At 42.2% G+C, this 25,358-nt stretch overlaps 1 protein-coding gene across 1 annotated transcript in view; it reads left to right on the top strand.

Annotated features, from left to right (window-relative positions):
* The window catches only part of CALCR (calcitonin receptor), a 261,291-nt gene that overhangs the window by 209,336 nt on the left and 26,597 nt on the right, over nt 1–25,358 (top strand). Inside the window, exons 8-11 of the mRNA XM_075922361.1 lie at nt 12,538–12,691; nt 18,937–18,997; nt 19,089–19,155; nt 24,244–24,462. Of these exons, the coding sequence (XP_075778476.1) occupies nt 12,538–12,691; nt 18,937–18,997; nt 19,089–19,155; nt 24,244–24,462 (501 nt within the window). The remainder of the gene's footprint in view (nt 1–12,537; nt 12,692–18,936; nt 18,998–19,088; nt 19,156–24,243; nt 24,463–25,358) is intronic.

Below are 25,358 nucleotides of genomic sequence, written 5' to 3' on the forward strand. Positions count from 1 at the left end.
CACAACTACATTCCTGTAACAGCGGTGGCAACAGGCCCAAATTCCCCCTGTATAGATTGTTCTCCACAGTCCCCACTTTCCAGACAGCCACAGAGGCAGATGCTGCAAAGCAGAACTCTGTGGCATGCAGGTAGCCTGGTATGTCATGCTCTGTTCAGCTTCTCCCTCCAAGCACAGCCAAAGCACAACAGCTAGACTACATTAAACGCCTACTGTGCCATGAAGAGAAAGCATGGTTTGGCTTCAACTGCGTTGTGACCCATCCTTCCTGCAGCAGTCTCACTTATGGAGTATGTGGCAGCCGACATGAAGAATTTCTTCAAGAGCTATTAGTTTGTCTCTGTTCCTTAACATTAATGGAGGGTCATTTGCAAAGGAAATGTCTGCCAACAGTAAACTCAGGGCCTAAATCAACACTGAATTGCTCCAGTTTTACTCGAGGGTGACTGTCAGATTCATTGAAACTACCCTGGCATAAAACTGGAGTAACTCAGTGGTGAGTCATTCTCATCAGCTTTTCATAGTTTATCCTAGGAATGAACAATTATCCCTGTTACCTACAGCCTAACACAATTAGCACTGATGAAGAAGCAACATGAATACTGAATTGACATATTGAAAACAAAAAGAATGTATTTTCTCCCTCAGTTATGAATGTACTATTAAACATGAATACACTGTTTTCCCCTGTGGAATAACATTTTCATTCATTTTTAAGACAAATTTTAAAGGACTAAACAGCATAAAAACAAAACAGTAATTCTTGTTATCCGCAAAATTTCATATTCTTGCTAATTTCTTCATCAATTAACAAAAAAAGCAAATTCAGAGTTACATTTCACACCAACAGTATCAAATTCCCTGTTCAGGCAGTAATTCCATGCCAGCTGTGAGATAAGGAGATGTGCCACCTGTAGGATTCAAATGTTAATGATAAAGGGCCATTTGCAGCATATTTAGATGGCACATCAGTAAAGAGCATTAATCTACAGTGTCACACACACAACAGTTCAATTCAGCTTGAAAACATCACGCAGATCCCCTTTGTGAGAAAGATTCTTACTTTCTCAAGACAATTATTAGACAACTAGCCAATTAGCCTGTCATAAGACGGGATTTTCATGTCTCTCCTCTGTGTCGGTCTTCTCTCCTGAGCCTCTGGTCTCTCGCTCCGTCTCTCTCTCTCTTCTTCTCCTATTGCCTCCCTCTCTCTCTTTCAGCTCTCCGCCTCCTGCCTCTCTCTCTGTCTCTCTCTTTGTCTTCTCCTCCCCCTCCTGCCTCTCACTCGGGGGACTGCGGAGCCCAAACGTTCACTTGTGCCACTTGCTCCCACGTGGCGGCCTGGCTGAGCGGCGCAGAAGTCAACTGAGTGCCACAGCGGGAGACGAAGGGGGGTGGGGTGGTGACATACACGGCCAGGCCCCACCCATGTACGTCACGCCCCGCCTCCCTTTCCTTCCTCCGTGGCGCTTGGCTGACTTCTGCGCCGCTCAGTCGGGCCACCGCAGGGGAGCAAGTGGCGCAAGCAGCCGTTTCGGGCTGCCCAGAAGGATCAGCCAGTATTACAGGCAACAACGCCGCCCAGAGGGAACAGCCAGCATTTCAGCATTACAGACTCACAGACACTGGGCTACTATATATATGATACCAAATTAAGTAGCTTATAGCATTGGAGAAAAGAAGAAAATAATTGAGAGGTTAAGATCAAGTCTGTTATTTTTGGGGCCTGGATTCTAACTGCTGTGCCACTTCAGGCCTTACTTTGAGTATTCTTATTTAATTCTCCTCGAAATTACAGTCTCTTAGTTCAGTCATCTTGATAGATCTCAGCTGTCATAGTACCACAAAGTGGGAGGTTCTCTCTCATAAATCGCATGACCTGTGTTAAGTTCAGTGGTCTGAATTATAGCAGAGGTCAGACTAGATTATTGCTATGCATCTATAAATATCTATGGCCTCTGAATCTATTAATGTCTTTCTGGTGGCTGAGTCCCAAATCATTTCTTGTCAAAACATTTGATATTCTACCTAGTCTAATGAGAATCCTGTATGTCTCCCATAGCATTGCAGGAACATTTTCCTGAGATGTCACATCCTAATCATGTAACTCTGAATGACCTTATGTTGTAGCCTTACATAAAGGGCACTGAGGTGTACAATTGTAAAGTGGTAAAGGCATGGAGAACTCTAGGAAGTTCTGTCTTGCTAGGTCTAGGTAAAACTAGCAGTCCTGACTGCAGCCACTATGGTGCTCACATGATGCCCAAATTGCAAATTCGAGCAACAAACAAAGAGAACAACCCCTCAGTCAACAATATTGTTTTAATCTACCATTTTACCTGATTGTTTATCCAAACGTCTAAGCATGATCACAGTCTTCCCTGAATTGTTCCTAAACCAGCTAATTCTCATCCATCAGCACTTGCATTCTAATAGGAGCTCTGCCAATCAGCATAAATTACTAGACCGGAATAACCTGGCTTTTAGTATCAGCTGCCTACCCCACGTCACCAATCTAGTCATTCTGACATATGTCTCCCATCTATGAAAGACAACTGTTTCTTCAAATTCCCCATTACTATTTCTATGTCTCTTTCCTCACTTTCTCTATTTTAAACAGGTCCATTACACTCATATGACCAGAACTTTGGCAGTGATGTGAAGTCTGTTTTCTACCTCATCAACCCTGGCACTTTCATTGAATACTAGAGAGACTTTTCTTTTAACCTATGTATGGACTGAGGAGTAAGTCCCTGCAAGGCTGCAACTATTAAGTGGAGTGAAGTGATTGTTGAAAGGACTCTGACACTAATTGAGTACTCTGTGCTTTATTGAGATGCTCACTCACCTGCTCCTTGCTTTTTGATTAATCTCAAGAGGTCTGAGCAAGTTCTGTGCCTCTCCCCAAGGCTAAGAGGCTTGTAAGAAGCATGTATCCTATTTCAGATCTGTGCACAAGTGACAGGAATATCTAATTATTGTTATTACAGGAGGTGACCTTGGACTTCTTTTAATTCTACAGCCTAGTTGCTATTCTAAAGAGCAGAATAGCAAATAGATTGTGTATCATTTCCACTTAACAGCACATACATGACAAAAATCAGAGTTGTCCATTGCATCATGCGTCAGTGCTAGATTAAGTAGTACAAATACTAACAGTTGACCTGGAAGAGAAGGTTGTGCTGAGTGCATTTTATGGGTTAAATTACCTTTCATAAATGCTCTATCTGTTCTTTCAAAGCAAAGCCTTTTAAGGGAGAGGGTTTTTTTCCTCACTCTGAACTATTCTATTATTCTGCAAATGCAAAAACAATACACTTAAAATTTTGTTATGGCATAAATGTCAAAAAGCAGATAATTGACAATAAACTTGATGGCCCTTGATGAGCTATTTAAGCTAAAGAACAATGTTGGCACAAGATCAAAAGGTTCTAAGCTGGCCAACAATAAATTTAAACTGGAAATTAGAAGGTTTGTAACCATCAGAGGAATGAAGTTCTGGAACAGCATTTCAATAGGAAGAGTGGGGCTAGTTTTAATATGGAGCTTGATAAATTTACTAAAGTATTATATGAACAGTGTTGTTAGCAATAGCAGGGGACTGAATTCAGTGATCCAGGATGCCCATTATAGTCCTGTGTTACTTTCCAAGATTTCTGTCAGTGTGTTTTTGTGATGGGATAGACTAGGTTCACAGGTCCCCTACAAGAGGCCTCAGGGTCCTACCGCAACCATCCGAGGAAAGGAGTAATGGAGCTAAATACTCCGAGTTACAGGAGTTGGAGTAAGAAGTCCTCCAGCTCGACATTATTTTGACATTATGTCGAAATAACTGCTAGCTGTGTAGACGTGGACTGTGAAATAACACTGCTGTGTTGACCTCCCCATAGACTCAGCATTTCAAAGCCTAATTAGGTATCCTGTGCTATGTTATATATATAATTAAGCACCGGTCAAGAGAGAAAGAGTGGGAATATATCCTTGGGATAAAGGCTACCACCCAGGAACTGAGAGATGCAAGTCCCAATGACTATTTAAGAATTATATACAGTGTGGAACAGCTTCAGTAGGAGAACCTCACCCCAAAATGCTCCATAGCCCAGTTGTTGGGGCATTTACCTGGCTGACAGAAGAAGGGGAATAAGAACCTTGCTCTCACCTGGGTTTCTCACTTTCTGGAAACTGATTTATGAACCAGACTTTCATTGGGCCTTATAGCTTATTTATGATCCAGACTTCCCCATGATGCTTGGGGAGCAATGCTAAGCCTGCTTTAAAAAAATCAGCACAAGAAATGTTAAGCAAGGGATATTATTTTTAGCAATGACTTAACATGCCAGAACAGATGCTTAAGTTAGCAAAACTGATGGACTTACCAAAAAGATCTAAGTAAATAACAGATTTCTACAATGTATCAGAAAATGCGCTAAAAATAGAATATATTTGTCTGAGTACATAACGAAATAATGGTACCAAATTATAAGGAGGGGACTAGTTTGTTTGCCATTTTCAGAACCAAATCTGGAATCATCTTGTCGTCATGGTGGGGGGCTGGTTCTCCAGACTTTGGTAACTCTGCTGCCTGTATTTGTTACACACTGTTCTAGTCTCTTAGGTATGTCTACACTACAGCGTTATTTTGAAATATCTAATTTTGAAATAGTTATCTCAAAATATCTTATTTCAAAATAATGCGTCTACACACAAAATGCATTTTGAAATATCTTTTTGCTATTTCGAAATAGCGCGTCCACATTAATTGGACACTGAATCGCATTTAAGGCCAGCCAGAACTGGTTCCGGCAGGGTGTCAGGTCAGAAGTTTCCTTGTGGCCTGGGTGGCCAGCAGGGCACCTTGGGAAGAGCTGGAGGCCCCCTATTTCAAAATAAGCATCTACACAGCGCTTATTTTGAAATAGCAATTTTGAAATTGGTGCTATTCCTCGTAGAATGAGGCTTACCAATTTCAAAATAAGCCCTCCGCTAGTTTGAATTAATTTCAAAATAGCAGTTGGCTTGTGTAGACGGTAGGAAGGTTATTTCGAAATAACTTTGCTGTGTAGACATACCCTAACTTTCTAATACATTAAATCACTTTGACTTATCCATGTTCTCTCTAACTGTTCTATAATTTCAAACCAAATTAAATGTTGGTTATTGATCAATTACTGATAATCAGTTATTGATTATTGGACTTCTGAGTGGGGTGAGTGCTCTAAACACTGGGCTTTAAGGTTGGGGTAGCCCAATCATTGTTTTGTGAAAACCCTGTTCGCTTCTGAATGCAGCCATGGGACTGGGTTCGATAGGTGAGAAGTGGGGGAGGGGAAATGCCTACTATGAGAATCCCTCTGGGAATTAGGCATGAGCTAAGCACCTAGGCATCAGACGTAAGGTGGCTTTGTGCATACACACTTACAGATTTTTTAGGTGCCGTGGAGACTTTAATGCAGAAATCTGTGTGCCTAGAAACTTCAGGCACCTACAAGGTTAGGTAGGAGCTGAGCTGTGGTTTTGAGATCTAAATTTTGGATTTAGGTGCCTGACATGGCAGTTAGACACTTAACTCCCTTTATGGAACTAGCTCCATTGGGATGTTAAAAAGTATTTAGACACCTATGAGAGTTAGGCATGTAGGTGCCTTTTGAAAATCCCACTATGCACCTTCCTGCACCATAAAGGGCCAAAATACCTTTACACATGTCCCTTAGAAAATTAATTCCTATTCTACTTTAAATAAGATATAGCATGTTAAGTGCCTATATCATTTTTGAAAATCAGACTTAGTCTCCTACATCAGGTAGGCACTTGTGGTATTCTTTTAAAATTGTACATACCATGTCACTGAGCTACACAGAATGTACCTCTGAGCAGCTGTGTCCATTCTGCTTTTAAATTTAAATTTGAAAAAAATATATAACATCAATCTTAGTATGAGAGTCTGTGTGTCATATTTCTGACTAGAACATGTTTTAATGGGTGAGTCGTAAACTTCTGAAAATAGGTACTAACAGAGAGTGGCTATGATATGTTCCTATAGCCAGTTTTTTAGAGTCACAGTGCTTAGCATAGCATTATTTTGGGAACGTCCTTTATTGATTATTTGTCCAAAACATGGACAGTTGGAATTAAAGGATATTTTCCTAGAATAATAATCTAATAACCCAGAAAATCTGTGATGGAGCTCACAAGTTGAAACCCAACACACTCCCTTTTAATGCTAAATAATATCTGTGAAAATATTTTACTACCTTCAAATTGAATACAGATAATACTTCACATATAGCCACTGCAGCAGTCAATATCACTGGGTAATGGGATAGATTGTCAGATGGAATATACCAGGAAAACTCTACTGAAGTCAGTGGAACTGCACTGATTGACCCCGAGTGAGGCTTTAACATGTTTATTGCTCTTTAAAACAAATTGAGGCAAATTTGGCAGCTTTTGATTTAATCTGACAGACATAAATGGTTTAATCTAAAATAATAACTTCGTCTGGCTCATTGTCACAGTGGTATTTCTCTGAAATTGTTTAAACATAAATTATGTGCACACCCACGGTGATCACAAATAAAGAGTGAGGGAATTAGAAGTGAGAGATTTTATTCTCTGCAGTCGGCCCTTGCTCTAATATTCTTAGAACTAGATTACTCAAAGCTGGACAGGGAAAGTATGGAAAAAGCTAGCCTGAACCACTGAACACTGTAAGGAAAGACTATGAGGGAGGATAGGCAGAACACCAAGAAGACTTTCTTCAGCTATTTAAGGACTAAATTTGGTCCCACTCATCCAAACTAAGGAGAAGGTATGAAAATCTGTCTAGTATCAAACAGGCAGGATCAGAGCTGTCATCCTCAAGAGCTTCACAAAATCCAGCTTCTGGCTTGTCTTGCTAAACTGTGGTTGTACAGATATATGTAAAAGAAAACATATGACTTGGCCATGTAGGGATGTTCCATCCAGTTTCTGTATCCCCTCCATTATTTCTAATGTGTATTGTAGCTGGAAATGTTTCAGGGAAATGTGTGTGTTTTAGATAGCAGATGATTATTACTAGCATTACCCATCCCCTTGGGGCAGTAAATGTACACTCAGGTTGGCCTGGTGCAGGGGGGCAAAAGCAGGCCCAGCTGCCATCATGCCTGTGAAGGACACACTGCAGCCATGGCCATGTCCCCAGTGCTCTGCCCCCACCTTGCGCGGCCCACACATGCTGTGCTTCACACCTGCCTGAGAACACCATGGGACTGCTGGAGTCCATCATCCAGGTGCTGGCAGGCTGGATCCTGGCCAGCCTGCCTGGACATGTTGGCTGGACTCCTCACAAGGTACAGCCTCCATTCCACACTCAGTCCATGGGCCACTAACTTAGCTGAACCAGCCTGAGCAGAGAGAAGGGAGGATTTCTGGGTCATAGCTAGGGAGAGGCATTTCAGGGCCGGGTTTGCAAGCATGGGGTGTGGGGCAGTACCGAGGGGCTGACTCAGGTATTTAATGTGCTGCTGGGGAGCCCAGGCTCACACCGGGGGAGTAGCTGGATTCAGATGACTGTTTGGGAGAAGGGGCTTCTCAGACTCCACTTTGGGCGAGTCTCCCCCAAGCCCGCTGGCTGTGCAGCAGAGTAGATCTGCTCAGGTCCTGGCACACTCAGAGTGGGAGAGATGGGCTGGGCCATGACATGGGAGCAGCACGCAAGTCACTCTGCCAGGGAGGGGTGCACACCGTTACCTAGTGGCAGCTGGTTGATCTCCAGTGACACGACGGGAAAGTGAAAGACATGCAAAACACCGGCACTGCACCTTCCCCTTTTTCCTCTGCCTGGTGCCTCGGGACCTGCCAGAAGCAGGGGAGTCTCACAAGACGTCTGTTTTCCATGACAGATAGAGTGATGGACGCTTCTCCTTTTATAATAGTATGGATTATTTATTAATTTAAATTGCAATAGGCACCAGGGCCCAATGATACTAGTTCTTTACAGACACATAATGAGGAGTCAGTCCCTCTCCACAAAGAATAGTAATAGAGATGTAGCCGTGTTAGTCTGGTCTTGCTGCAACAAAAGACAGGCGTATGCAGAACTTTAAAGACTAACAAGATGGTTTATTAGGTGATGAGTTTTCGTGGGCCAGACCCACTTCCTCAGATCAAATTGTGGAAGAAAATTGGCATGACCATATATACCAAAGGGATACAATCTAAAAAAGTGAACACATAAAATTGACAAATCAGATTTTAGAACAGACGGGGGTTGGGGAGGAGGTTACTGTCTATGAGATAATGATATTAAGGGTGATAATTGGGGAAGCTATCTTTGTAATGGGTAAGATAATTAGCATCTGGATGGGAGCTGGAGGCATGTAGGTAACAGTATGAGTTAGCGACACAGCCATGGGTACCCGCATGGCCCCACAGTACGCTAACATCTTTATGCCTGACTTAGAACAACGTTTCCTCAGATCCTGTCCCCTATTACCCGTTCTCTACTTACACTACATTGATGACATCTTTATGATCTGGGCCCAAGGCCAAGAAACACTGGATGCATTCCACAGAGACTTTAACAACCTACACCCAACCATCAATCTCAGCCTGGACCATTCTACACGAGAGATCCATTTCCTGAACACCACAGTACAAATCACCAATGGTAAATTAGATACCACTCTCTAACCCACTGACTCATACAGTTACGTACATGCCTCCAGCTCCCATCCAGAACACACCATACGATCCAAGTTGAGCATAACATGCAAAAAAGCCACATTAAATTACTTTTTTAATTAATTATACAAGTCAGTGGTATCAGACATGTAAATGATGGAGAAGTTGTTCCTTTTAACTTTTGTACTTTCTATACATGTGTTACAACAACAAAAATATTTTTCAGAGACTTAGACCACGTCTCCATTTGCCGGAGTATTGACACTCTGGCGATTGATCCTCTGGGGTTTGATTTAATGGGTCTAGTAAAGACCAGCTAAATCAAATCATGAGGTAATGATTGGTGATGATATTCCTCACAGTCTGAGTAGTAAGGGAAGTTGATGGGAGCATTTCCCTTGGAAATCTTCCATGGTGGGCCACCCCAGAAAATTGGTGCAAGGTATGCCAACTCCAGCTACACAGCTGGAGATGCATATCTTGCACTGATTTTCTCTGCCAGCATAGACCTGACACTAGTTTGGGGTAGGATTGTTTTTTCATAGCTCAGAAAAATCTGTGCTGATACAGTGCTTTTTATATTTGTCAGCATTTTTAGCAACATGGCAAATGTCTTTGTACATTCCAATATAAATTCTTCAGTGTTCGGGTTTTCCTTATACAGTAACAGTACTAATAAGGACAGAAAAACCACGGTTTATTACTGTAGCTGTTACACACAAATTCTATGACACCTTTGTATACAAATGAAAGATGCTGTTCTATTTTGTTTATCATAAATAAAACCTGATTTGGTTCATATTTTGAATATTGTTCATTAAACATAGTGCGTTGATGGATTGCCAGGTTTAAACCATTCAAACGAATCTTTTTGAATGTATTCTCAAATTAATGAGATGTGACCCAGTGTAATCAAACTCATCCCTCATGCCTAGCCTGGTCGTTTTCTTAACCCTATTGCATATCTAGTGACTGAGTGCCTCAGAGAAGCCATAAATTGATAATGGGTGTGTGGGAATTAGCTTGTCAGGTAGGGACAGAATTTAATTTAAAAAGCTACAAACGTTAATTGTGTGCGACTAGAGAAATAAATATAAAGAAAAGAGGCTTGGGAAGTATAGCACCATGAGAAATAAATACAGTTAGTGTCTAGGAAACTTGCCCTGTGGTTATGGGTGAGTTAGATGTTACATATGAAGAGAAAACTATGACAATAACTGATCTGAGTCAAGTTATCTTACAAGTATGGACATATATCTGGTAAAAAATTCAACAGCAGCAGCAATGAACTCCAGATTCATTTCAGATAGGAAATACAAAATTGTTTATATTCAGTGGCTGGCCAGAATCAGACAGCATGTACCAAATATTTCTTCCTCTCCCAAACCCCAGCCATTGCCAATTGACTCTACTGCACCATTTCCAGCACCAGCAGTACCAAGTGGAATGGCCTTATGCAATTTGGTGTTCAATGTGGGACGGGGCACTCTGCATATGACCATTCTGTATTCCCACGGCAGACACCGTGCTCTCTCCAACAATTGCCATGGTTTGCAATAGCTGTTAGATGGAACGTGTGCCTCAAGTGCCAACCGGAAGCCCTGGCACATTTGAGGAAATGTTTGTCTGTTGCTGGCCAGATGTAAGACATGCTCATCTTGATGCACTCAGCCTGCAAGAGAGTGATGAGTTCACCACAGAAGTTCACTGACATTTTAGACCTTGGCGTAGTTACTTCATGTCAGGTAGAATGCCAACATACTATACAAAGCTTTGTGTGCCTGTCAGCCAAGGCAGCATTCAAGAGGATGAGCAATCAATAGAAAATGGATGGAGAAAGGTTGGGCCCCAGTGGACTGGCTATATTCAGCACATGCTGAGAGGGGAGGCATGGCAGATATAGACCCAAACTTGTGAGAAACAATATAAGACACAATTAAACACCCTAATGAGCACGTGCCAATACAAAGATTAGGATTTTGATTGTTAACACAAAACATTTGTGTTATACCCTCGTCCTCTGTCTGTGCACTTTGTCAAAGCTACTCAGCCAAGGTTGGAAAATGATGAACTGCCTAGTCTGAATGTGTAGGGAGTGGAAAAAGCAATGATAAAAATGAAGTCAGCCCTGCAAGTTAATTCTGTCAGCTCTGTGTTTTCCTCCACCTTGAAATTCACATCCAAATAAAGTAAACGGGTGTGCACTTTTATAGCAAGCAAAGACAGTTTCAAGGGATGATAAAGCAAGACTTTTTAGCAAGGAGGAGCAGGCTGAGAGAGGAATAATATGCACAGTACTCTGCTTGTGTGGCAGAAAAAATGTCTCCTTAGATCTGACAGGAGCAAATAAAGTCTAAACCAGCCTCACAACTGAAGTCATCAGACTGTGCCCTGGGGAGCTCAGCAAAAGTCAACGGGAATGAATCTTGGCAGCTGTCACTCCACAATCACTGCTGCAGCCTTGGTGTTCTCCGACTCCTGTGCTTTCCTGCCACAAGCCAGATTCAGGCAGACACCCCAGCAAGAGCCTAGCCCATCACACCCTCAAAATCTCTTTTCCCATTGGGATGCAAGGGCCCCTCTAAATACAAACAGCAGTCTCCTCATATCCATTGGCAATAAGGTTTGATTTGTGGAGAACTGGAAATCCTCAGCTGGAAAGGCAACTGGTCTTGTCCTACTCAATCCTCTGAGTGTGACTGTGTGTTAGTCACATTAACCCATTTACTGGGGGATACAGAGTTGGAGCTTTGGCAAGTAGGCCGAAGATGGCAGACTTGTCAGGCTTCCCACCATAACCTGCTAGCCAATGCAAGGCCATGGTCTCATTTCAGCTCTCTAGTAGCAATGGCCTTTTGTAGTGCTTGCTCTCAAGCAAGTGCATGGATTGCAGTTGTACTTAACCTCTCCTAGAGATTGCTGAGGTGAGATGATCCTTCCTTTTGAAAAAGTGGCACAGGAGCTGGGTGCAGTCTGGCTCTTTGAAGTGCCTCTGCTGTAAGAGCAGTGCAGTGTACAGTAATCCTATATATACCTTTACAGGCCTTTAGCTGTATTCCTGGGACATTAACCAGAAGAAGCTGCTACTGCAGTGTTTCTTAAACTTTTTAAGACCGAAGAACACCAAACAATAATTTTTTTAATGAGGAACACCAAGGATTTTTGGTTGAACAACAACAAAAAAAAAGGTCGGGGGAAAGTTTTAAAAAAAAGTTGCCTGCCCCTTTCAGGGCAGTCATTTTGAATTCTGCCATGGAACACAGTTTAAGAAACACTGTCCTACTGACTCCAGTAGCAGTTCCTCCTCAGGAACTCAGTAGGCAGTGAGAAGGAGCTCTAGGTGGAGTCAGTTAACTACATCTGTGAAGGGTGTGTAAAATCCCCAGCGTTGTTAAGCCAACCTGTATCCACATGTAGATAGCACTAGGTTGATGAAAGAATTCTTCTGTCATCCTAGATACTGCCTGTGAGGGAGGTGGAAAATCTATGCTGACAAGAAAACCCTCTCTGTCAGAGAAAGTAATCTAAACGGAAGCCACTATAGAGTTCTAAATGAAGACACACCCATAAATATGGTCCATCCCTTGTATACATTAGATACAAAATCAAACAGGAGAACTGTTTATAGCTTGTAATGATTTGAATACATGTAAAGGAAACAGCCGAATTAGACATTTTGATGAACTCAGTTGTTTCTCTCTCCTACACAGAATTTGTCTGGGTGTTATCTTATATCCCTGTCTATTTGCTGAAGAAGTCAAGCAAATGCTAGGAAAGGTTGTCTTGAAGATTAGAACTGATATTTTGCTTGCCTGCTTAGATACAGTTTGTAATCCAGATCTACAGTTTAATACTCTCCAATTTGTCTGACAGGTAAGCTGCAAAGTGCTGCAATTTTTTCACCAGTACATGCTGGGTTGTAACTACTTCTGGATGCTGTGCGAAGGCATATATCTTCACACTCTAATTGTGGTGGCAGTATTTGCTGAAGAGCAGCGTTTGCATTGGTATTACCTCTTGGGCTGGGGTACGTATTTCACAATTCATATCTTCTCAGTCACTTCTTTCCAATGTTTATGGCCCTGGCATACACTGAGGACCTGGTCCTGCTACCATTGGCACATATGCCTAGATTTATTCATGGGTGTATATTAGGACCTTAGCTTGATCTCTTGGGATCCTAGATTTGTAGCTGGATTTCATTTACTGGGACCAGACAATGTGTGTACTAGTAATTAATACAGTGGGAAAGGTGAAAGAGTCATTTTGCCTATCTATATAAACCTGGCTCTGCTCTGAGGTCTGAGGGCCTGGGTGTCTAATGAGATTTGTAATCAATGTTTTAGTAATCATATTACATGATATATCTAATTAGGGTATGTCCACACTGCACACTTATTTAAAAATAAGCTCTTTATTTATTCCAAAATAGCTTATTTTGAAATAGAATATTTATTCCAAAATAGCTTATTTTGAAATAGCACATCTATACTGCAGGGAAGCTCAAAATTAGTCCAAGGCAGGATTCCCTGATGTGGATGTGCTATCTCTATTTAGAACCCCAGGAAGCACTGGGGAGGAATAACTTAGAATGACCCTAGTGAAGGGCTATTTCGAAATAGCAGCAGTGGAGCATTTATCTATACACGCCTTATTTTGAAATAGCTATTTTGGAATAGGCGTTATTCCTTGTAGAATGAGATTTACAGATTTCAGAATAAGCTGTCTGTTATTTTGAAATTATTTCAAAATAACAGAATGGCTTTGTAGACGCTCACATAGATATTTTAAAAATAATGCTAGTTATCTCGAAATAATGGTGCAGTGTAGACACACCCTAAGTGTCTCAGAGTGGTGTACTGATAAGTAAACATCCTCAACATCCTGTGACAGAAATTAAGAATCCATGCTCTGCAGAGCACAATGACAATGTAAATCACATGCACAGAACGAAGGGATCTGTATCTAGAACTCTGCTTCTTTATCTCCAAATATACAGGCCCCTGTGTATACAAGGTGTCCCTTGGCTAGGAGTAATAGCAGTAGTCCTCATCCTCCCCTATTGTTTGGCCACTAATAGACAACACATGCACATACACACAGCCAATCCCTTAAAGTGCGATGTGGACTCTTTCACTTTAAAATCACTTGCTGTAAATCCAGCCCTAGTCAGTGGTGACAGAAAGTCCTGATCATTGATACTTCCTTTAGTTGGCTACGGATGATGAATTTCTGATCTCGCTCCAGTCCCTGGTGAACAAGTGCCCAGCCCATTTCATAATACCCACTAAAACATCAAGGAAGCAGCTCAGAGATCTTTGTCCTGCTCTTTATTTATACCCATTTCAGTGTTATTTGCCCATGTCTATCCATTTCAAACCCACACTGCAGTCGACAGAATTTACCCTGTGCTGTCCAGCACTCCCCTGTAAGTTTCTTGTCAGAGTAAGCTTCTTTTAATTTATGATAGGAAGAAACCAAGCCTCACCAGGGACAAAAAACATTGTGGGCTTCGATATAAACTAGATTGGACAACAAGACCTGACTTGATCCTGCACTTTATGCCCAGCCACTTCCCAGGCCTCCTGTGGAAGTGACCACAGAATATAGTGCTTCTCCCCTTTCATTGGGAGCGGCCTCTTCTTCAGAGTGGGCAACCTCCTTGCTTCCTTAGCAACGGGGGACTCAGAAACACCACTGATCAGACTTTAAAAATTAAACAGAACTTAAGAGCTTCTCCAATTTTAAGCCCCATGAGAACATCTCCCTCTTATAAATCCCAGAGTAGATAAAAATTGTCTCTCCCTTTCTTGTGAGATTGACAACATTCATGAGAAGAGAGGGGTTTGCATAGTCTGGGGGTAAAAATGCATGGAGCATTAGAAACCCTAACCAGGGAGAAGTCTTTTCTTCCAACTACAGTAGACTTCCAATAATCTGGAACCTATGGGACCTAGGTGGTGCCGGATTATCAAATATGCCGGACTATCAGGAGGTACTATAAACTGGTTTTATATATATATATATACACTGTATACATTATATACTGTATATAAAGTGTTCTTAACCCTTTTTATTGTACATACTGTATACAGTATACTGTAATATTTTAGGTTTTTTTAAGCCTTTTTTACCTTTTTGCTCAGTTCAGCTGCTGCCACTGTTACCTTGTGACTCATTTTTTGCTGAAGCTCACTCACTAGGCTCTTGCCATTTTGATGCCGGACTATCAGGAGTGCCGGACTATTGGATGCCGGACTATTGGAGTTTTACTGTATATACAACTTCATAATTGGGGGATGAGTAGAGTCTAGCATCTCTGTCAGTTGAATCGCTTGGCCTATGCCAGAACAAGCACTTTGGCCCCACAGTTCAGCAGGTTCCAGTGTATTATGGCAGATCAGTTCCAGGCAGGAGAACAATTTATTTTGGGTCACATTTAAATATTTCCTTCCTACACAGCAAGAGAGTAGCCAGTTAGAAAGTCTAAAATGTGGCTGGTCATTCTAGGGCATGGCTGGCTTCACTTTAAGACACGCCACCATGGCATTGGCCCTTAGTTTACAGAATAAAATGTGTAAATTCCTGTTTTGAGGCTAGAGAATTTAAACGATCTGTTTCTGAAAACCCTCTCTATATACAACACTGTATAAATACAATAATTTGATTTCATCACTGTCAGTTTCAGCACTAGGAGAGCAGGCTTTATTTACCAGACCCACTAAACAATGGTTTAAAAAAGATTTTTAAGTAAAGAAAATAACTGAGAAACTTTCCCATTCTTCCCCCTGCTGAGGTAATTAAAATTCTGTAATGTGCTGACCCTGGAGGCAACTGTGTGTTTCTAGCATGATTTGTTCTAGCAACATTCTCTTCTAAGGTCTTTTTTTTTTACCTAGTATTATTTCAGTGTTTTAGTAAATTATCCCTAAATTACTGGTCAGGAGAAATAGTTACAAATGCACTCAGTTATGGCTCTGTTTTGCTGTTTCAAACAGCCTGAACTGCATTTAATTCAATGGGGGACCATTGGATACGGCAGTGCTGAAACAGACTCTTTCACAATATAACTGGAAGTGCACTCAAGCCTAACTCCATTTTGTGCTGTAGCAGGAACAGGCCTCGCTTCTAGGGATTTGTCATATTTATCACCGGGCCTGGCTCCTTTCAGATGCTTTCTAGAGGCTACAATTTTTCACACAGCCCAATATAGGGACAGCACATAGCTGCACCACTCTGAGGAATGACCAAGAGTTATGTTACAGGTGCCTAAAGATCTATGGTGCACAGTCTCCAACTAGGCTTCTATACTAGAAGGGCTTCTATGCTAGACCTGGAAGGTTGGCTTAAAGTACACATCTCCAGCTATGTAAATAACCTACCTGAGGTTGGGTTACCTTAAACTGAGCTTGGCACTGTCACCACAATGGGAGGCTGATGAAAGCAAATGTTCCTGTTGGCTTCCCTTACTCCTCACGAAGAATAGGAGTACCGAGGCACCCTCCATGTTTGATTTAGCAGGTCCTTACTAGACCCGCTAAATCAAATGCCAGAAGATCAATCTCTGGTAAGTGGAGATGTAGCCTTAGTCAACCTAAGGAGTGTATGCTCTGTTTCATCTGTAAGGATGGGACAGATTGCTCCTTCTCTTTCTGGTGCACCAGCCCAGCTCCATGCTTGGGTCTGGGGAAAAAGAGTTGACCTATTGTCTCATCTTCTCCTGATCCTTTTGATTTGCTCCCTGGAAGAAGGAAAGACCAAGCAGGCAAAGTTTTCTGTTTCTGCTTCTGATTCACCCCTCCAAATTTTGTGGAGCGGCATGACAGCAGATCACAGTTTCACCTACATTTGGAGAATAATAATTAAAACTAGATAAATATAAACATGCTGAATTGTAATTTACTAATGAAAAGTTGCCATAGTGATTGTAAGAGGTGCATCTGAATGTGTATAGCCAAAATCTCCGTCCACGTGCATTGAACAGAATAATAAAACACCTCTCCTTCTCTCCATGTGTAGCACTGCACCTGCAAAACCAGAGGGTTATCTGAAAATGTAAATTTTGCTGTTACTAACTGGCTCCATAAAAATGGGATCTGAACTACGTTCTTCCTGCTTCTTCTTGTGTGTCATTGTCATTAAAAACATTCCGCAACTGGGACATCACTAATAATAACTAATAATGTTGCTAGTGATGCATGAAGCAGAAGAAAACCCCAGTGTGCTCTTCAGTAGCAGTCCTAACAGTAGTGAAAAATTATTTTGGCAGCTGAGTAAGTGGATATTTCTTGACAATCCATAGGGATCAGGTACAGTGACCACAATGACATCATATTTACATAGTCACCTTTCTGGCCAAGAGCTCTCTTTGAAGGGGAGCTGAACAAAGCTTTGATTGCCAAGTTCAAGTCTCAGTGGCTCTCCAATCTCTGCCACTTTCTCACAAGTCCCAGCAGTCACTCCTGACCTATCCAATTCCTGGTGATTTCTCCATCCATCCAGCTTCCCTGCTTTTCCTAGCTTGACATGCAATTGGTGTTTTTCCAAGAGTCAGGATACAGCTTGGGTCAGGGCCTTTCCATTGTGTTTCTGGGCCCCCTCCACAAACATGTTCAAGGAAAGGGGTTGTGCAGTGGTGTGGAGATTGTTGAACTAAGGTAGTTTCCTGCTGAGAAGGTCCAGCACAGATTACAGTGTTAAATAAATTAATGCTGTCATTTTAACACACACTACTTTTGCATGGCTCTTAGCCTGTTGGAATTAGAAGCAATATGCAAGCAGAGGGAAAAGCTTGGTTACTGACTCACCATGCTGTAAATGGTGGGAAACTACTATGGGATGGATGTTCCGAGATTCACAGGCTTGGGGGCAGGATTTTACACAAACACACACATCCCAATGACTGGAAGACATAAAACCTGCTCCTTCTGTGTAGAGAGTGTGTGGACCATGGCAGGATTCCACACTTTCAGCTCAGTACAATTGTTCCTTTGAACAGGATTGGCATAAAAAGAAAATCGGGCCCTCTATAGCAGACTGTAAGGGTATGTCTAGACTACATGCCTCTGTTGGCAGAGGCATGTAAAATAGGCTACCCGACATAGTCAATGAAGCGGGGATTTAAATATCCCCAGCTTCGTTAAAATGAAAATGGCCGCCATGCTGTGCCAGATCAGCTGATTGTCGGCACAGCACAGCAGTCAAGACGTGGATCAGTCGACAGGGGAAGCCTTTGTCGACCACTCCCTTATGCCTTATGAAATGAGGTTTACAGGAGCATGTCTAGACGGGATCTTGCGGAAAATAAACCCTTTTCCGGAAGATCCCTTATTCCTTATTCCTATTCAAGTAGGAATAAGGGATCTTCTGGAAAAGGGTTTATTTTCCGCAAGATCCCGTCTAGACTGGCGCTTTTCTCCAGCAAAACCCCAAGCCGGAAAAAAGCAGCAGCCATGTTCATGCAAATGCCACGGGGGATATTTAAATCCCCCACGGCATTTGCAATTCCGACTGGTCTCATTAGCATCCCTTTTCCGGAAAGGGGTGCTAATGTAGACACAGCCTAAGTGTGGGAACTTCCCCTTTCATGTCAAAACATTTACCTGAGCTGATATGAGGATAGGAAGATCCATGATTCACCAAATTCTCCCTGCTGGTGATAGATGTGTGGAGTTGGCCCATCTGAACAGACAGTGGCTGGGAATCTGCAGGATTAGCAGAGCAAACACTCCAACATCTCATCCACTTGTAAAAGTCCTGGCTCCAGTCCACATGTTTTCTATGACCGGGACCTCAGCCTCAGTAAAAGCAGCTTGATTGCTGTACTGTTATTTGTTGCCCCAGCACCTGGCATGCAGAATAATTTGCTGCTGCTCTGCTCCATGGGAATTTACATATCAAGGAACCCTGCTTTCCAAAGGGAATACTTCACACAGAACTGCATGCGTTCTCTCTCTTTCTCCCCACTTGCCAGCATGGCTGGCCATTCCTCCTTTCCCTGCATGTATCTCAGCATGGCTGACAGCAGCTGTGAGCTGAGATGGTAGCATGACACCTTCCCATGGCCCCTTTTGACAGAAGTATCATAATTACTCCCCCCTCAGTTCACAAGAAAGCCATATAACCTGAAGTCAGTTGACATTATAATTTTTTTGTCAAAGCTTTGAATTTCCCTTTAAATGTGTATTTAAAAAGAAGACATGTTATTTTTAGTGTCATATGAAATGCATGGCAAAAAATAAGAAGGCTGATATATACCTTTAATCATTTTAGGGTTTCCTTTAGTGCCAGCATCTATTCACGCTGTTGCAAGAGCCAAATACTTCAATGACAAGTGAGTATTATATCTATTTATAAAGGTACTTAGCACATTTTATAGCTATGTCTAAAAATGTATTTGAGTTAATGATGTATTTTTCCTCCAGCTGCTGGATGAGTGTTGACACTCACTTGCTCTATATTGTTCATGGACCTGTTATGGCGGCTTTATTGGTAAGAATATTATTTATCATGTTAACAGTTTAGTTACTCTTCCTAGAAATGATGCAAGACTGCATTGAATAGAAGATTCTGTATCTTAAATGGACTGGCCAAGGTTTGCAGAAGTAGCAAGTGATTTTGGATGCCCTGCCTGAGACCCCTGAAAGAAGGGGTGGGAAACCTTCCTTCCATCAGGGATGCTGACCCACAGAAAAATTAGTTGGGGGCCACACACAAATGGGAAGCAAAAAACCCCCCAAAGCCCTAACTGAGGTGGCCCCCCCAACTGAGAAGGAGAAAGACATTCCCCATGTGCAAACCATAGCCGAGGGAGGGGGGCAGGCTAGCAGATTTTATGAGCTTCAGCTCAGCGGGGGGATGACCAGGGAGACTAGAGCATTAGTGTGGACTCCCCAATGCTGGGGGACAGAGCCCCAAGCCTCAGGGGCTAGATCCAGACAAGTCAGCGGCCACAACCAGGCTCCGGGCCTTAGGTTCCCTACCCTGCCTTAAAGGGACTTGATTTTCAAAGGGTAGGTACGTAGCACTTTCTGAAAACCAGGCCCCTTGAAGGTATCTCAAGTTGGGCAATCTAACAACAGAGGCATCCAAAATTACTAATGCCTTTTAAAAATCATAGCTACTTAAACTACAGAATCTTCGATTCAATGCAGTTAATCTTTGTTAAAATTATGTGTTAACTGTGCTGCGGGATACACGGCATAAATGAATTAACTATGTTTCAGACTAGCCTTTCCAGGGTGATCTGAGACCAAGTCAATAATTCAGAATTGGTTTTCACAGATTCTGAGGCAGAAGGGAACATTGTGGTCATCTCATCTGACCTCCTGCATAACACACTCCACAGAACTTCCCTCAAAATGATTCCTGTTTGAACTAGAGTGTAGCTTTTAGAAAAATATCCAATCTTTATTTTAAAATTACTTTTCTCTAGAAACGTGATAGATCATTACCAGTAACGGAGAATCACCGCTACCTTAGCTAAAGAGTTCCAGTGATTAATTACCCTTTTTGGTTAGACTCTGTGGTAAAAGGGAAGAGAGGTCAAAGAGAGGTTGTGAGCTAAATTGGGATGATGCTGGAGGTGATAAGTACCGGAATAGAATGCTTGAGAAGGGGCAACACACAGCATGAGATGGCAAAGCAAGGAAATTGCAGCAAGGAATCCCAAGGGGTTTTTTTTTCCCCACACTCACCGACTTCCTCTCAAGCAAGGGCATGGGGGAGCTCAGTGCCTGTCACTCTACTCCAGGCCCCATCCTCAGCCTATCCCTTCCCCAAGTCCTGCCCCTACCAGAAGAGTGCGCTCAGCAGCACTGCCAACAACTTGCTGGGCACCAGCCAGTGCAGGCGCAGCAGCATCCAAATGTCAGTCAGACTGCATTTACACGGTCATGACTTGTGCATGCTTGGGGTCCATTGACTTCTGCCCTCGGGCCCAGAATTGCCATCAGCAGGCGTGTATGGATCAGGGAACCCATTAGCTCCAGTCTCCTATCACTATCAGATGCCCACACTGGTACATAAGACCTGAACACTGACATTTTGGAAAAGTTTTTATTCAAACCAAACATTAGCCCCTAACTCAATTTGTCACTCAGATGCTCTGTGTCAGCACTGGAGAGCCAGCTTTTGTTGGCTTGGGGCGTGACATCCGCTTGTAAACTCTACACTATCTGAGGGTATGTCTACACTACCCTCCTAATTCGAATTAGGAGGGTAATGTAGGCATACCACAATTGCAAATGAAGCCCGGGATTTGAATTTCCCGGGCTTCATTTGCATAAGCGGGGCGCCGCCATTTTTAAATCCCCGCTCGTTCGAACCCCGTGCCGCACGGCTACACGGGGCATGAACTAGGTAGTTCGAACTAGGCTTCCTAGTTCGAACTACCGTTACTCCTCGTGGAATGAGGAGTAACGGTAGTTCGAACTAGGAAGCCTAGTTGAAACTACCTAGTTCGTGCCCCGTGTAGCCGCGCGGCACGGGGTTCGAACGAGCGGGGATTTAAAAATGGCGGCGCCCCGCTTATGCAAATGAAGCCCGGGAAATTCAAATCCCGGGCTTCATTTGCAATTGAGGTATGCCTACATTACCCCGCTAGTTCGAACTAGCGGGGTAGTGTAGACATACCCTGAGAGATCAAATGCAGTGGTGATAAGCATCGTGGAAATGCCTATACATGAACACGGGTCTGTTCCAGAGTAATAAAAAATCTCTCCGATCTCTTTCTACCCCTCCTTTAAGAACCGTTAGAGGATTTTAGCAATGCCAAGATGCAGTATGCCTCCTAAAAATTGTTTAGAAAAAAACTTACCATCTCCATTCTAAGCTTAATTCTTTTAATCGTGGATGGGAAATGGAAAACTGCACAACAATATTCTGAGAAAATAAAGTCACCCTGCTTGTTGTGGTAACAAATGTTCCTGCCTGGAATGAGAATACTCAGGGAGCTCCTCCTCTTTACAATAGCTCCAAGCACTGGATTTATTAAAACAGCTGAATTTTTTTCTGCTCTTGTAATGCCAAGGTGTGACAGAGGGCAGGCAAACCTTTTCAGATGTTTAATGCTCTCTCCACTGATTTATATGTCAGCCACCCTAAGAAAAAGATTGATCATGTCTCTAGGGAAAAGTTCATCTTTCTTTAAAACTGAGCTAGTCCAGGCATGAGAAGGTGCTTAAACTGGAGTGGCAGAGTTTAAATCCCCTCTCTCAAGTGTGCATAAATCTAGTGGTTTATGGGAACCCTACCATCCTCCCTGCCACTATCCGAACACACGAGAGATGGTGATTTTTAATGGAGCTATTCCCTTTTTTTTCTTTACCCATCCAGACAAACATCCCTCCCACCCCCACTTTGGAGATTGCAGGGGCTGTGTTATTAGTTGCTGGTTTGAAACTACGCTATGTAAATACAGCTGTGTCATGGAAACTCAGTTCTTACAGAATACTCCAGATATCCGCTTTTTGCCCAGTAGAAACAGAGAGTGGCGGACAGGTTCAATGGAGCCGTGTCTTTTTACCTCGGCAGAGGTTTTTTAATCAGTTGCCTGAAAGAATTCTGAACATGAAGGTTAGGTGATTTGATTCCAAAGCCCTGGGAAGCGTGGAGCATAAACAACGAGTAGAGACAAAGAAATCATTTATTATTCCTTGTTAAGCAGAGCACAAAAGTAAAACATAAGAACATAAGAACAGCCATACTGGGTCAGACCAAAGGTCCAACCAGCCCAGTATCCTGTCTGCCAACAGTGGCCAATACCAGAGGCCCCAGAGGGAAGGAACACACAGGTAATCCTCACATGATCCCTCCTCTGTCACTCATTTCCAGACAAACAGAGGCTAGGGACTCCATTCCTACCCATTCTGGCTAATAGCCATTGATGGACTTAACCTCCACAAATCTAACTAGCTCTTTTTTGAACCCTGTTAAAGTCCTAGTCTTCACCACATCCTCTGACAAGGAGTTCCAGAGGTTGGCTGAGCACTGAGTGAAGAAAAACTTCCTTTTGTTTGTTTTAAATCTGCTGCCTATCACTTTCATTTGGTGACCCCCTACTTCTTATATCATGGGAATAAGTAAATAACTTTTCCTTATTCACTTTTTCCACAGCAGTCATGATTTTATAGACCTCTATCATATCCCCCCTTAGTCTCCTCTTTTCTAAAATGAAAAGTCCAGGTCTTTTTAATCTCTCTTCATATGGGACCCTAGTCATTTTTGTTTCCCTTTTCTGAATCTTTTCCAGTGCCAATATATCTTTTTTGGGCTGAGGCAACCACATCTGTGGTAATAATAATAATTTGTATATTATATTATTTGTATTTGTAATAATAACAGAACAATTGAGATATTTCTCAGTAGGTACAATACTGACACTTATCTGAGCATGGCTTTTCACACTGGAAGGACCAGATATGCTCACTCATGTATTCATGGAGTTACAACTATTTTAATATAACTCTGAGTAATACAGCAAAATCATTTCCCTTTTTAAAGAATCTGGCAACAGCCTATTACAATGCAGAAGCTCTGTCACTGGAATGTGCATGATATCATGACAGCAGTGTGGAAGTACATGAGCTAGATGTACTAGCAAGATGGAAAGTCCACATTCTGCTTCTTCTCTGGCTGTATTGATTCCATAGGGACCAAATGGCCTGATTTCCAAAGGTCATCAGCATGGACAGCTCCCCTCAACTTCAGCATGAGTTCATTTGAATATCTGTCCACCAATGTGAGAGCTGAGCCCTTCTGAAAATTCTGTCTGTCATGCCCCAAACTAGCAATGTACTTAAGCCTATGCTTAAGTTTAAGCACATGAGTAGCACCACTGAGTTCAGTGAAAGCTACTCATTGGCATAATTTTACATTTTGTTGGATTGGAGCCAGAGAACTCAGTGCCTTTCAGGATCGAGTTCTTACTACCCAAAAAGAGATTTAGGGGCATATCCTCCATTCATGTAAATTTGTCAGTATGGGGTATGTCTAGACTGCACCCCTCTGCTGGCAGAGGGATGCAGATTAGGCTGGGCAAAATTGCTAATGAAGCGGGGATTTAAATATCCCGCACTTCGTTAGCATAAAAATGGCCGCTGCTTTTTTTCGGCACAGAGCTTTGTCGGAGGAAAGTGGCACTCGAGAGGCTGATCTATCACGAAAGAAAGCCTTTTCCGATAGATCCTGTATACCTCGTTTTACGAGACTTAAGAGATCTATCGGAAAAGGCTTTAGTGATAGAAAAGCCTCTAGACTACCGCTTTTCTCCGACAAAGCTCCATGCGGGAAAAAAGCAGTGGCCATTTTTATGCTAATGAAGCATGGGATATTTAAATCCCCGCTTCATTAGCAATTTTGCCCAGCCTAATCTGCATCCCTCTGCCAGCAGAGGGGTGCAGTCTAGACATACCCTAGGTGTTGTAAGGCACCCAAAGTTACATACTTTGACCCCTATGTCAGTCCCAATCAGTTGTTGTTATAAGCTATGACTGGAGCCATGAATCAGGGTCTTGTTATCATTGCTGAGTTTTGTACTTCATTTGGAGTGATTTACCAATAAAGACTCTGTTTTTTTAGGTCAATTTTTTCTTTTTGCTTAACATCGTCCGGGTTCTGGTGACAAAGCTAAGAGATACTCATCGGGCTGAATCCAACATGTACATGAAAGCTGTCAGAGCCACACTAATCCTGGTGCCCTTACTGGGAATTCAGTTTGTCATTTTTCCCTGGAGACCAGAAAACAGACTTGCTGGAGAAATATATGATTACATCATGCATATATTAATGCATTATCAGGTATGGAAAATAATAACGAGTTAGGCTTACATGATATATTTGCCCTTAGGTTTAATTTTAGAAGAGGATTCTTTTGCCAAATGCTTTGTCTCTGAAAGTAATCACAACTGCTTGGGGTTTTTTCCTCCAACATTTTTCACATCATATATTACTTTCCTCAGTGTCCCTATTATTAGTGTGCAAACGGTCACCAATAGCTGAGGAAATGGGAAAAATCCTTCAAAATTACAGAATAAAGATGTTTCTGAATTCAGTAGAGAAAATTGAGATCACAGAGGGCTTTAAATGTTGTTCAAAGCCCTGCTAATGCAAATGTGCTCAGAAAGCCTTTCGAAAAGCACTGCAGTGTGAATGATATTAAAATTAACTGTATGTGGAAATTGCTGTGCCAAAGAAAAGGTGTTTATAGTCAGTGCAATAAAGGATCAAAATGATTAAAGTCCAGTTGATTGTTAATTCACTATTTTAAGCTGTTTAACTTAACATATTACACTAATATTTTTATTTTATAAGCATTTTGAAACAACAGCATCACCATTTAAAAAAGGCTGCCTTCTATAGGCATCTTCTTTTTGTACAGTAATACGTAATTTTCAATTGTTTGGCTGTCTACCCTGGCTTCAGTTCATCCTGCCTCATTTCTACCAAGGGCGACATGCTTCATGTGTCTAATAGCCGTATCACATGTGCAAATGTTTGAAGTCTGCATTCATGAAATAACTTATGTTGTTACATGTCGCTATGTAGTACGGTATGACCATATACCACTGCTATTGGAAATGTTGATAATTACAAGCAACTCATATTCCCAAAGCTCTGTATCAACTAACTTTAAGAATTCTGGCCAAGTAATGCTAGTGTAACTCACACTCCTACAGGGTGTGGTTCACTGTCCC

The sequence above is a fragment of the Pelodiscus sinensis genome, chromosome 2 (assembly GCF_049634645.1).
Source record: "Pelodiscus sinensis isolate JC-2024 chromosome 2, ASM4963464v1, whole genome shotgun sequence".
Lineage (NCBI taxonomy): Eukaryota > Metazoa > Chordata > Testudines > Trionychidae > Pelodiscus > Pelodiscus sinensis.